The sequence below is a fragment of the Paroedura picta genome, chromosome 10, assembly GCF_049243985.1.
Source record: "Paroedura picta isolate Pp20150507F chromosome 10, Ppicta_v3.0, whole genome shotgun sequence".
Lineage (NCBI taxonomy): Eukaryota > Metazoa > Chordata > Lepidosauria > Squamata > Gekkonidae > Paroedura > Paroedura picta.
The window spans coordinates 3,606,826-3,621,605 of record NC_135378.1 but is presented as its reverse complement, the minus strand read 5'-3'; the positions used below and the strand labels follow the sequence as shown (position 1 = coordinate 3,621,605).

At 47.7% G+C, this 14,780-nt stretch overlaps 1 protein-coding gene across 7 annotated transcripts in view; it reads right to left on the bottom strand.

The window, feature by feature from the left end:
• Positions 1–14,780, bottom strand: part of PPP2R2C (protein phosphatase 2 regulatory subunit Bgamma) — a 208,899-nt gene that overhangs the window by 86,310 nt on the left and 107,809 nt on the right. For all 7 annotated transcript variants that reach the window (XM_077301538.1, XM_077301541.1, XM_077301540.1 and 4 more), the window contains one exon: positions 14,363–14,540. In XM_077301538.1, the coding sequence (XP_077157653.1) occupies positions 14,363–14,540 (178 nt within the window). The remainder of the gene's footprint in view (positions 1–14,362; positions 14,541–14,780) is intronic.

Sequence of the window (14,780 nt, the reverse complement as noted above, 5' to 3'; positions counted from 1 at the left end):
TTGTGAATGTTAACCATCAGTTGGCTTTATCTCTGAAACAGTTTATCACCACTTGGGGCTTGGTACCAGGGGGAAAAGGAATTGCCTGGAACTTTTGCCTGAACATCCCTGGAGAGATCTCACACTGGTCCAATATGGCTTTCTTCAAAGCCCCATTGTCAGGATCTCTTGTACTGACCCCTGCCATGATTTGTATTTTGACCTGTGTGACTCCATCTGGGTCTTATGTGTGCTGTTTTGAGTACCTTTGTGTAACCCTGAGCTGTCTGCTTTGCTTAACCATGATTTAGACTGTGCATATTTGTGCAACTATGTTATCTGTAAGAGAGGAACTGGTTTAACACCCAAGGCCGAGATGGCCTGGCTATCGCTTGGAGAGGTGCCCAGACTGACACCTGTGAGAGGGGGGTTTCTACTCCCTGGGAACTGAGTAACTTTGGGCGGGAAAGGGAAAGTGTAAAAGAGTCTGTTTGACTTGTATTGAACCTAATCGACTTTGAATGTTGAGGTGTGCTGATCTGCTATCAATAAAGCTTTCTATTAATCCAGAAGCCTAGTTGTTAGTCTGTCTGCCCTTGACACCCATAATCAGTGGAATCCTCCACAGGCTGCTTGGGCTTCTCCTGTCAAATATGGGCCAATAATGAATGATCACTGAGAATGAATGATCACTTTTGAGAGGATGGCAGAGGCCATCCAGCGGCCTCTGCTATCCTCTCAAAAGCATCCAAGAAGGCTTCCACATCATCCTTACCTTCCAGCTTTGCTAAGGAAGGCCATGGGATCCTGCCCAAATGCCCAGACAGCTGCCCTCCTACAGCTGCTGCCACAGCCCCTGCTGATCCAGCCTCCAACCTGCAGCACAAATCATGCATTGGTAGTCCATCATTTCTTTCGTCACCTGAGACTGGTTTCCCACTATCCAACAGCCAAACTGAGTGTTGGTTTTTCAAACATCGTTTTCCACCAACACCTAGTATGAAGTGTCTGTGGAGTCACTTTTGGGTCCTTCCTCACTGTCGGTAGATTCTGTCAAAGCCATAAAAAATCTGGCTCCAAGCAACCACTCCTCCGTTATGGGTATGCGGGGTGGGGGTCTCTTTATGGATAGGGCGTGCCCACATTCTCCACCACTGTAGCGGGGTCTACACCCCCTTGCTCCACCCCCATCAGCCGTGGTGTTGATTCTGGTAAGTATGCAGCAGACAGCAGTAGAGTAGAACAACTCTTCTTTATTGCAGATAAGTGCCTTTACAATTTCGATTTCACTCATTCTGCTCTCACTCCCTCTGTATCCTGTGCAGTATTTCTTTTGTCTCTTGCCACTCCTGTGCTCCCTGCTGTCTTCTATAGCTCCCTTCTGGTCCCTCCCTCCTTCTGGTTCCTCCCTCCCCTCGTTTCCCGTTTCCTCCCTCCATTCCCGTTTCCTCCCTTCCAGGTGTCTCCCTCTGGGTATTGGCCACATCCACTTTCCCTTTTCATTCTAAGTCTTCAACTTTCAGAGCACTTTCCCTGCAGCAGTACTCCAGAGTCCTTTGGAGAAGTACCATGCACTGGCCCTGCTCAGGCAATGCAGGGGGAAGGTGGGGACTGAGCAGACCCCTCATTGCTGTTCCTGGGCTTGCTGCACTTTCCTGCTCCATCTGTTTCCCAAGATCCTCATCCCCAGGTAAGTCTTTCTCTTCTCTCCATGTTCCTTCTCCCTTCGCCTTGCCTCCTGTCTGGCCTTGTCCTCCCCATCCTGTGTTGCCTTTGGGCCCTGCAGGGCTATGGATGGGCCCTTCCCCTCCTCAGTCTCGGCCCTGGAGTTTCCATGGGTACGTCCTCTTCCCGGGCAGTCACCCACCAAATGAGGCCAAAGACCAAGGATACCAGATGCCTCACTGGTGTCATCCAGTTTCACTTATGGCTGTCTCGTTTCTTGGTCACTTCTTCCGCTTTTCGGGAGGAGGGTCGCTACGGCTGCTCCCCTCCAGGGTCAGCAGTCCCCAGACACTCCAGAAGTGGTGTCATCTGGCCATACCCCTGGAAATCATGCACCATTAGAAGTGACATCAACAGACCACTCCCACATTGCAGGAATTGGTATTACCAGGCCTCTTCCTGTGTCACCAGAATTGACATATATATTAGACCCACCCCACTCCCACCTACATTTGACTTTCACACATTGCTAGAGATGCCAGCCAGGGTGGTGGGTAGCCAAACCCCAGGAGCTATCAGGAGCCCCAACAGCAGGGGCAGCCCTTCAAACGCACTTTCCCATTGGCTGGTTTCTGGCACAGGGACTCTGGGGACTTGTAATTCGCACAACCTTCCTTGTGTGACGCAAGAGCTCTTGATGGCCTTCGAGATTTGGCCACTGTGTGACACAGACAGGATGGGCCATTGGCCTCATCCAACATGGCCCCTTTTTTGTTCATATAACTGGAGCAGTGATGGTCTTATTCTGGGTAACTGGGGGGCAACAGTGAGATGGCTTCTGGAGTTCTGGCCATGCTGGTGGACCTGTTAATGATCCCTGGGATTTGGTGACTGTGTGACACAGAGGGCTAGACTGATCCATCATGGTTTCTCTCATGTTCTTATGGTTAGCTGGCAGCCTACCTGGTGAATATTTCCAGTCAGGAGTGCGGCTGGCTTCTGCAAAATTACACTGCAGGAAGGTGAGGAGAAGAAGCTGCTACCTGGCTCTAGGCTTCTGGCAGAGGGAGAGGAAACCTTATACTGCCCAGAGAGGTTCGGCCACCTTGCTCAGGCTTTGACTACAGCCTTTTGAATCTATCTCAGGCACCTGTTCCCTGAATAAAAGCAAACAGCCAGCACAGAGTGCAGGTATTATTCTATTCATGAAGCACAGGAGATCAGTTTGTACTAGAGATGCCGCCCCCCCCCCCCCGCATCTATAGCAATAAGTGAACGTCAAGTGTAGGAGTGGGTCTAACATGTGACCTAGGAAGGGGCTGGGAGCCACAATGTCTGTGATGGGAAACCACCAGTGTGTGTGGTATCACTAAGTATATAAATCACTAATTTAAAAAATGCTTGTTAAATAAGAAGTTAGTTTCATTTTTGTGTGTGCAATGTGCTAAACAGCAAACCTTTTTGGAGCAAAAGAAGGAAATATTCATCTCAGCTGTCATAAAGCCCACCACACATAGCAGCAATTCGCTTCAGGGAAAATGATTTATGTTATTTAAACATTTTCTGGCGAGATCCCCAGGCAACACCAGGAGTTTGGCAATCCTAAGACCTGAGAATATATTTTCTCAGGGTCTGAAATGGCTGTCAGGGCAAAAGGAAACCTGGGAAGAAAGGAATCCTTATGCAGGCTGTGCATAAGCCTTGCATTGGAAACAGGTGGAGTAGCTCTTGGCTAGGGAAGCCAGCCCCAGGTGGGACCTAAGGACCTCCTGGAATTACTGCTCATCAAGACTGAGATCAGTTCCCCTGGAGAAAAGGGCTGCTTTGGAGAGTGGACTCTGGCATTGTGCCCCACACAGGGCCAGGGATGCCAGCCTCCAGGTGGGACTCCCTTCTTTCTTCCTTACGATTGGGACCTGTGACAGGAGAGGGAGAAGGGGGAGGGGCTATGGGCTTTAGAGCCACTCTCTCCCCACCTCACCCCAGTCACCCTCCTCACACAAACCCTGGATCCCTTTCCCTCCCAAAGCTCACAGTTTAGGCAGAAAAACAGAACCTCCCAATAGTGCCACAGGAAAGGAATATTTTCAAAGAAGCATAAATATTAACAAGCAGGCTTGACAAGGACTGTGGGCAGGGGAGAGACAGTAGGCAGTTTAAATGGGGAATATGTGTGCAGGCTGCACCTCATCCCAGCCAGGAAAACCTTTAGTGGACTAAACTACTCATGCGTGACAAGGAGGGAAATGGTCAGTTCCCAAGCCTAACTAAGGCAGCAGGATAAATGCCAGGGACTCCTTCCAACCTCCCCCTCCCTCACCCACCCACCCACCCACGGCCTCCTGGGAATCTCTGGACCACTGGTTGGGAAGCAATGATCTAAAATGAGAGTTCTCTGATTATAGGATGTTCTTAGAATCATAGAATAATAGAGTTAAAAAGAACATCATGGGGCATCTAGTCCAACCCCCTGCACTATGCAGGACACTCACAACCCAATCACTCATCCACTGTAACCTACCACCCCTTTGCCTTCACAGAATCAGCATCTCCATCAGATGGCTATCTAGACCCACCACCTCCCGAGGAAGCTGTTCCACTGAGAAACTGCTCTAACTGTCAGGAACTTCTTCCTGATGTTTAGATGGAATTTCTTTTGAATTATTTTCATTCCATTGGTTCTGATCTGTCACTCTGGGGCAAAAGAGAACTCTCTGCTCCATCCTCTATATGGCACCCTCACCATCTTTGTTGTTGTCCTCAGAACATGCTCCAGTTTGTCTACATCCCTCTCCAACTGGGGTGCCCCAAACTGAACATGGTACTCCAAGTGAGGCCGAACCAGAGCAGAGTAAAGTGGTACCATCACCTCCCATGATCTAGACATGATACTCCATTTCATACAGCCCAAAATCCCATTTGCTTTTTAGCCACTGAGTCAAACTGTTGACTTAAATTCAATGTGTGGCCTACTAAGACTTCTAGATCCTTTTTGCATATGCTACTACCAAGACAAGTCTCCCCCATGCTATACTGGTGTAATTGGTTTTTCCTCCCAAATACAGAACTTTATATTTGTCACTATTGAAATTCATTTTATTTAGTTTAGCCCACTTCTCCAGCGTATCAAGATCATCCTGTATTCTGATTCTGTCTTCGTTTGTGTTTGCTACCCCTCCCAGTTTAATATTGTCTACAAATTTAATAAGTAGAGAAGAAGAGAAGAAAAGAAAAAGGAGAGTACTGGTAATTGGAGACTTCCTGCTAAGAGGAATGAATCGCCATGTGGCTGGGCCCGACCCCCTAACCCGAGAGGTGTGTTGCTTGCCAGAGGCAAAAATTAAAGACGTTTCAGAACGGCTGCCCAAACTCCTCAAATATACGGATCGCTACCCATTTGTGATGGTCCATGTGAGTACGAATGACATGTCCGTGAATACCATCACTCCTGTTAAAGCAGACTATCAAGATCTAGGGAGGAAGCTCAAGCAAATGGGGGCACAAGTGGTATTCTCTTCAATCTTGCCTGTCAAGGGAAGAGGAATGCGTCGGGAGAGGAAGATAATGGAGGTGACTCAGTGGCTGCGTAGTTGGTCCCGGCAGGAGAGATTTGGTTTCTGGGACCATGGGATAGGCTTTCTTGAAGAAGGCCTACTAGCACCTGATGGACTGCACTTATAAAGTTGGGGAAGAATGTGTTTGGCAGGAAGCTGGGGAGATTCATTAGGAGCCACAAGGGGAAGCCAACTGAAGCCACAAGAGGAAGGAGACGTTCACCGTGTAAGAAGGAGACCGATAGGGGGCAGCCCAACCAGGAAGGCCAGCTCATAGGGAACCAAAAGTAAAAGGATTCAGATGTCTTTATATTAACGCCCGAAGCATGGGCAATAAGAAGGAAGAGCTGGAACTTCTCATGCTGATGGAAAGGTATGATCTAGTAGGCATCACAGAAAATTGGTGGAATGATTCTCATGACTGGAATGTAATAGTGGATGGATATGAACTGTTCAGAAAAAACAGAATAGATCGAACAGGTGGAGGAGTGGCACTGTATGTGAGGAAAGGGCTTATCTGTCAGGAAATTCTAGTGAAGGAGAGTATATCTACAGTGGAAAGCATCTGGGTGAAAATAAGCGATGGGAAAACAAACAGTGTGGTGGTTGGTTTCTGCTATCGACCGCCTGACCAACGAGAGGATGTGGATGCTGCACTTTGTGAGCAGCTTGAGAAAATATCCAAGCGGCAGGACCTTGTAATCATGGGTGACTTCAATTTCCCAGATGTGTGCTGGGAAACAAACTCTGCGAAGCGTCCTCAGTCATGCAACGTTCTGACCTGTCTGGCTGACAATTTCTTTTATCAAATGGTAGATGAACCCACAAGAGGTTCAGCCATACTGGACTTAATACTGACCAACAGGCAAGAGTTGGTGGATGAGGTGAAGGAGGTGGGGACCCTAGGGGGAAGTGACCATGTCCTCATAGAATTCCTTTTGAGATGGGGAGCCAAGAAAGCTTGTAGCCAGACGTGGATGTTGGATTTTTGTAGGGCAAACTTTAATAAACTCAGAGACATGATGAGTATCATATCATGGACGATAATGCGGGAAGGGAGCATCTGAAGGGTGAGCGCTACTCAAACAAGAGCTATTGCATGCTAGTCATTCTGTGATTCTGTGATTTACTAAAGCAATATGAAATTTTTGTCTGAGTGCTGGCTCTCCCAGGCATGCCGAATCCATTTTGGCTGGTATACATGCCTTGCTGTACTTTGCTCAATGTAGTCATAGTTGTACCTTGGGTCATACAAGGGAATGATCAGATCGGCAGTCAGGTCCTCTCATGGTCACAAATTAAAGAACAAATCATAGAATCATAGAGTTGGAAGGGGCCATACAGACCATCTAGTCCAACCCCCTGCTCAACGCAGAATCAGCCCTAACCATCCTAAAGCATCCAAGAAAAGTGTTTATCCAGCCTTTGCTTGAAGACTGCCAGTGAGGGGGAGTTCACCACCTCCTTAGGCAGCCTATTCCACTGCTGAACTACTCTGACTGTGAATTTTTTTTTCCTAATATCTAGCCTATATCGTTGTACTTGAAGTTTAAACCCATTACTGTGTGTCCTCTCCTGTGCAGCCAACGGAAACAGCATCCTGCCCTCCTCCAAGTGACAACCTTTCAAATACTTAAAGAGGGCTATCATGTCCCCTCTCAACCTCCTTTTCTCCAGGCTGAACATTCACAAGTCCCTAAACCTATCTTTAATGGGCTTGGTCCCTTGGCCCCAGATCATCTTCGTCACTCTCCTTTGTACTCTTTCAATTTTATCTACGTCAATTTTATCTACTCTAAGTGAGGCCTCCAGAACTGCACACAGTACTCCAGGTGTGGTCTGACCAGTGCCGTATACAATGGGACTATGACATCTTGTGATTTTGATGTGATGCCCCTGTTGATACAGCCCAAAATGGCATTTGCCTTTTTTACCGCTGCATCACACTGCCTGCTCATATTTAGCTTACAATCCACAAGTACCCCAAGGTCTCGTTCACACACAGTGTTACCTAGAAGCGTATCCCCTATCTAGTAGGCATGCTTTTCGTTTTTCTGACCCAGATGCAGAACTTTACACTTATCTTTATTAAACTGCATCTTGTTCTCATTTGCCCATTTTTCCATTGTGTTCACATCTCATTGAACTCTGTCTCTATCTTCCGGAGTATTTGCCAGTACTCCCAATTTGGTGTCATCTGCAAACTAGATGAGTAGTCCCTCCACCCCCTCATCTAGATCATTAATAAATATGTTAAAAAGTACCGGGCCGAGCGCCGAGCCCTGAGGTACCCCGTTACTCACCTCTCTCCAGTCTGATGAAACACTCATCATCCAAAAGCACAGACTGCAATAGTTCAGCCATGTCTATAAACACCAGCAGAATGCCTCATAACAATTCTGGTGAGAACGATCAATTGAATGGAAGATCCAATGACTGACCCCAAAGAAAACATGGCTGAAACAGATTGAGGAAGTCCTTAGAAATCATTGATTGACTATCCATATTGCCAAAACTACTGCCACCAATTGTCAAGAGTGGAAACACATTATAAATAAGGCAAACAATCCAGCAGCACCTACAGCAGCATATTGGCTCAGAGGACAACCTGCTCCACCAATCGCCAACAAAAGGACAAAAAGAAGAATTGCTAATATGCATCAGATTATGTGAAGGAGGGACCTAGGAATTGCTATTTGAAACCAACCCTTTTGAGACTTCACAGACTGCACTGTTCTCTCTAAACAGAGCATCCATGGATGGCAATTATCTTAGTATAGGGAAGATGAAGGCTACTCCGTTGGTCTATGCCCCAACCACTGCTGCTTAAGAGGATGAAGTTGACCAGTTCTATGAAGCCCTACCCCCTTCAAGGATCACTGCCTTGCCATGGCAAGTGGGCTTGCGTAACTCAGTGAAGCTATGAGCTATGCCATGCAGGGCCACCCAAGATGGACAGGTTATAGCAGAGTGCTCTGACAAAAGGTGTTCTCCTGGAGAAGAAAATGGGAAACCACTCCAGTATCTTCCCCATGAAAACTCTATGGACATTACCAAAAGGCAAAACAATATGACGCCGGAAGATGAGTCCCTCAGGTCGGAAGGTGTCCAATATGATACTGGGGATGAGCAGACGGATGGTACGAGTAGCACAATGAATCAGGCAACTAGGCCAAAGTCGAAAGGACACTCAATCGTGGAGGGAACTGGTGGTGAAAAGACAGTCCGATGCTGTAAAGACTTTTATTCCATAGGAACCTGGAATGTCAGATCTATGAATCAGGACAAGCTGGACATCGTCAAACAAGAGATGACAAGACTGAACATCAACATTTTAGGACTCAGTGGACTACAATGGACAGGTATACTACTGTGGGCAAGAATCTCTCAGAAGAAATGGAGTAGCCTTCATAATCAATGAAAGAGTAGGAAAAGCAGTCTTGGGATACAATCCCCAACATGACAGAATGATCTCAGTTCGAATCCAAGGCATACCATTCAACATCACAGTAATACCACTGTTGCTAAAGAGGATGAAGTTGACCAGTTCTATGAAGCCTTACAACACCTTCTAGAAGCAACACCAAAAAATGATGTGCTTATCACTGGAATGCTAAAGTAGGATTCTCATGACTGGAATGTAATGGTGAATGGATATGAACTGTTCAGAAAAAACAGAATAGATCGAAGAGGTGGAGGAGTGGCACTGTATGTGAGGAAAGGGCTTACCTGTCAGGAAATTCTAGTGAAGGAGAGTATATCTACAGTGGAAAGCATCTGGGTGAAAATAAGATGGGAAAACAAACAGTGTGGTGGTTGGTGTCTGCTACCGACCGCCTGACCAACGAGAGGATGTGGATGCTGCACTTTGTGAGCAGCTTGAGCTCAGACAACTGAGAGCACGTGGAGAGAGCTACTGGGGAGAGTTGCTGCTGACCAGGTGAGGCTATTGTTCTGCCTGGGTGAGGTGATTGCTGGGTAATTGTTGGGAGGATTAAAAAGGGCTACTCCTCACCAGAGGCAGAGCTCAGACAACTGAGAGCACGTGGAGAGAGCTACTGGGGAGAGTTGCTGCTGACCAGGTGAGGCTATTGTTCTGCCTGGGTGAGGTGATTGCTGGGTAATTGTTGGGAGGATTAAAAAGGGCTACTCCTCACCAGAGGCGCGAGCCGAAGGGCGAGAGACAAAGGGCTCTTGGCCTGTGGCTCTTAGCCTGGGGTTCTTGGCCGAGCAATTAGAATCAGTAGATTATATTTCCCTAGTACTTCCACTGCCTAGACATTACAATGGACCTCCAGGACACTCATCCCATCATCTGCAGTGAGTGTGACATGATTGCCTTCCTCCCAGAAGACAAGATGGACTACAGCTGCCCCAAGTGTAAGCTGGTAAGACTTTCGGAGGAAAAGATTAGGGCACTAGAAAACAGAATTATTATTCTGACCCAAAGTAAGAAAGGGGAGGAGTTCGTAGTCCAGAGCTCTGCAACATGGAATAAAGAGAATAAAGAGAACACAACCAGTCCTGAAGAGGACAAGGAGATTGACCACAATAGGGAGCCTCTGCAGGCAGTTCGGAAAAAGACTGAACGGCGAAGGGCGAGACAGTTCTCGGGGCCTTTGGAGCTCCAGAATAGATTTCAGGCCCTTGCAGAGGAGGTGCAAGGGTCAACAAGGGAAGAGGTCCCAAAACAAACTCTAAGACAAAGGGAAGAGGCCATGGGGACAGAAGGAAATGGAGTTGAGAAGAAAAAAAAAGGAGAGTACTGGTAATTGGAGACTCCCTGCTAAGAGGAATGGATCGCCATGTGGCTGGGCCCGACCCCCTAACCCGAGAGGTGTGTTGCTTGCCAGGGGCGAAAATTAAAGATGTTTCAGAAAGGCTGCCCAAACTCCTCAAATCTACGGATCGCTACCCATTTGTGATGGTCCATATGGGAACGAATGACATGTCCCTGAATACCATCGCTCCTATAAAAAAAGACTATCAAGATCTGGGGAGGAAGCTCAAGCAAATGGGGGCACAAGTGGTATTCTCTTCAATCTTGCCTGTCAAGGGAAGAGGAATGTGTCAGGAGAGGAAGATAATGGAGGTGAATCAATGGCTGCGTAGTTGGTGCCGGCAGGAGAGATTTGGTTTCTGGGACCATGGGATAGGCTTTCTTGAGGAAGGCCTACTAGCACCTGTTGGACTGCACTTATCGAAACTGGGGAAGAATGTGTTTGGCAGGAACCTGGGGAGATTCATCAGGAGAGCTTTAAACTAAAGCCACTAGGGGAAGGAGACGATCAACATAGGGAGTGTATGGAAGGAAAACGATCGGAGGCAGCCCAACCGGCAAGGCCAGCTCATAGGGAACCAAAAGTAAAAGTAGGCTGCCTAAGGAGGTGGTGAGCTCCCCCTCACTGGCAGTCTTCAAGCAAAGGTTTGATACACACTTTTCTTGGATGCTTTAGGATGCTTAGGGCTAATCCTGCGTTGAGCAGGGGGTTGGACTAGATGGCCTGTATGGCCCCTTCCAACTCTATTATTCTATGATTCTATGAATATCCAAGCGGCAGGACCTTGTAATGATGGGTGACTTCAATTTCCCAGATGTGTGCTGGGAAACAAACTCTGCAAAGCGTCCTCAGTCATGCAACGTTCTGACCTGTCTGGCTGACAATTTCATTTATCAAATGGTAGATGAACCCACAAGAGGTTCAGCCATACTGGACTTAATACTGACCAACAGGCAAGAGTTGGTGGATGAGGTGAAGGAGGTGGGGACCCTAGGGCGAAGTGACCATGTCCTCATAGAATTCCTTTAGAGATGGGGAGCCAAGAAAGCTTGTAGCCAGACGTGGATGTTGGATTTTTGTAGGGCAAACTTTAATAAACTCAGAGACATGATGAGTGTCATACCATGGACGAGAATGCTGGAAGGGAAGGGAGCATGTGAAGGGTGGGCGCTACTCAAACAAGAGCTATTGCATGCTCAATCAATGACTATCCCAGAAAGACGAAAACACTGCAGGAGCTCTAAGAAGCCTATTTGGATGAACAGAGAACTTCAAGAGGAACTAAGAAAGAAAAGGAAAATGTTCAGGAAATGGAGGGAAGGACAGAGCTCTGAAGAAGAGTACCTACAGGTTTCTAGACACTGTAGATCAATCATCAGAAAGGCCAAAGCTGAGAGTGAGCTAAGATTGGCCAGGGAAGCCCATTTTTCAGTTTTGTGAGGAGCAAATGTAAAGTAAAGGAGGCAATAGGCCCACTGTTGGGTGCGGGTGGACAAACTCTAACAGAAGATGCATGTCAGGATTGTAGAATCTCTGTCATAAATTAGCCTGAGTTCCTCCATGTCAGTTATACTGCTTGGCGCCTGGTTGCCCCAGGCCCTGTATTCTTGCTAACCATAAAAGTGAATAATATGTTGTTGTAACCTTATCACTTGTTGAGGCCTCTCGGCTGGGCCTGGTGTCGCTATCACCTAGTCAAGGCCATGAGAATGTATCTCTGTTTTAATTACATATGTTTCTTCTCTCCTTCTCCCCTCCCTTGGGAACTTTCAAGTTTTGAGCGGGAGAACTGTATTGATAAGCAGAAGCAAATCTGTACTCTAGTCAGATTTGACTTTGCAGTCCTAGAGCGTGTAGTACTGGACCCTTCCTCACGACAGACAATCGGAGGGACCAATCGGCAGGCGCTTCGCGCCTGCCGATTGGTCCCTCCGATTCCCAGCTCCAGGAACTGCGAGCCGCGCACAGCGCGGCTCGCAGTTCCTCCCGGCCTGACGCGGCGAGAGGCGCTTTGCGCCTCTCGCCGCGTCAGCACGCCAGGCAGGGAACCCCCGGCAGCCGCGCTTCGTGCGATTGCCGGGGGCTCCCTGGGTTGGCGGCCTGACGCGGCGAGAGGCACAAAGCGCCTCTCGCCGCGTCAGGCCGGGAGGAACTGCGAGCCGCGCTGTGCGCGGCTCGCAGTTCCTGGAGCTGGGAATCGGAGGGAACAATCGGCAGGCGCTTCGCGCCTGCCGATTGGTCCCTCCGATTGTCTGTCGTGAGGAAGGGTCCAATCCGGACCCTTCCTCATCACGGACTAATCCCACCTCTACACCCCTTAGCCATTTATATAGTCCGTGGCGCCAAGGGCGGTTTAAAGATGTTGATGAGGGGGTGGAGGGACTACTCATCAAGTTTGCAGATGACACCAATTTGGGAGGATTTGCAAATACTCTGGAAGAAGAAGAAGAAGAAGAAGAAGAAGAAGAAGAAGAAGAAGAAGAAGAAGAAGAAGAAGAGTTGGTTCTTATATGCCGCTTTTCCCTACCCGAAGGAGGCTCAAAGCGGCTTACAGTTGCCTTCCCATTCCTCTCCTCACAACAGACACCCCTGTGAGGTGGGTGAGGCTGAGAGAGCGCTGATATCACTGCTCGCTCAGAACAGTTTTATCAATGCTGTGACGAGCCCAAGGTCACCCAGCTGGTTGCATGTGGGGGAGCGCAGAATCGAACCCGGAATGCCAGATTAGAAGTCCACACTCCTAACCACTACACCAAACTGGCTCTCTAGAGACAGAGTTCAACGAGATCTGAACACAATGGAAAAATGGACAAATGAGAACAAGATGCAATTTAATAAAGATAAGTGTAAAGTTCTGCATCTGGGTCAGAAAAATGAAAAGCATGCCTACTGGATGGGGGATACGCTTCTAGGTAACACTGTGTGTGAACGAGACCTTGGGGTACTTGTGGATTGTAAACTAAACATGAGCAGGCAGTGTGATGCAGCGGTAAAAAAGGCGAATGCCATTTTGGGCTGTATCAACAGGGGCATCACATCAAAATCACAAGATGTCATAGTCCCATTGTATACAGTAGCGATCCCCAACCTGTGGGCCGTGGACCACATGTGGTCCTTCGACTAATTGGAGGTGGGCCCCGAAGGACACTTTCTCTCCCCCCCCCCCGGCCCTTTACTTCACCCCCCCCCCAGCCCTTTACAACACCCTTCATTGTTGTGGCGTTTCTGTATCTTATTTTGAAGGGATGTTTAAACATTACCATAGCGATCAAAGAGCGCTAGGGCAGTGGTTGAGAGTAGAGGAGTAAACTACCCCCCCCCCACCGGGCCTCAGTAAAAGGCGTTGAGTGGTCCCCGGTGATAAAAAGGTTGGGGACCACTGGTATACGGCACTGGTCAAACCACACCTGGAGTACTGTGTGCAGTTCTGGAGGCCTCACTTCAAGAAGGACGTAGATAAAATTGAAAGGTACAGAGGAGAGCGACGAAGATGATCTGGGGCCAAGGGACCAAGCCCTATGAAGATAGGTTGAGGGACTTGGGAATGTTCAGCCTGGAGAAAAGGAGGTTGAGAGGGGACATGATAGCCCTCTTTAAGTATTTGAAGGTTGTCACTTGGAGGAGGGCAGGATGCTGTTTCTGTTGGCTGCAGAGCAGAGGACATGCAGTAATGGGTTTAAACTTCAAGTACAACGATATAGGCTAGATATCAGGAAGAAATTTTTCACAGTCAGAGTAGTTCAGCAGTGGAATAGGCTGCCTAAGGAGGTGGTGAGCTCCCCCTCACTGGCAGTCTTCAAGCAAAAGTTGGATACACACTTTTCTTGGATGCTTTAGGATGCTTAGGGCTGATCCTGCGTTGAGCAGGGGGTTGGACTAGATGGCCTGTATGGCCCCTTCCAACTCTATGATTCTATGATTCTATGAAGCCAAAAATAGTAAAAAAATAAAAAAATAAATAAAAAAACCCTCTCTTGGTTCATTCAAATGGCTCCTCCAAAGCCACCTTTCCCATGACCCTTTTTCTGCCCACAACCACTTAGTCTCCCTCTGCAAATGAAAGATAGAATCGTTGGTATAGAACGTGAATCCCACTCTGCCACCACTGCCTTCCTTGTTTATCCTCACAGCCACTCTGTGGGGGAGCGCAGAACTGAGTCTGGCTCACCAGATTAGAAGTCCGCACTCCTAACCACTACACCATTTCCAGTGGGCAGTTTCCAGTTGACAGCCACAAATATTCCCTTATGATGGTAGGCTGATGATCTAACAAAATACAACTGGCATTTTTGGTTCCCAAATAATCCCTGTGGCAAATAAACTCTCAAAATATGTTTCAAGCCAGAGAAGATGATCAGTAGTAGTAATCATGGCAAAGGATACTGAAGCTCCTGTCTGTAATCGCCAAATGCCAGAGGTTAATCCTTAGATCATCAGCTGACATGTATGTCTCACAGTCGCTATTGACAGAAATGGAGTTGATGTGATAGGTATGGCCATTTGCGAAAATTCTCCTGGGACTGACTTCGACCATCAAATCCATTGGCTTCAAGACAGGGACCTGTGAAAACGAATATCAATTTCTATTCATGGACATATTTGTTACAGAATATTTCTAGATGAGAGTTTTTTCATCAAGTTTTGAATGAAAAGGTCTGACATTCTTTGATGCCTAATGTACAAAAAACACTTTCTATCAACTCAGCCTAGCTCATAAAGTGGCCCCTTACCTTGATACAGCTGCTGTTTGGATCCATGCAACAGTAACATCCAGACTAGCCTACTGTAATGCACTGTACCT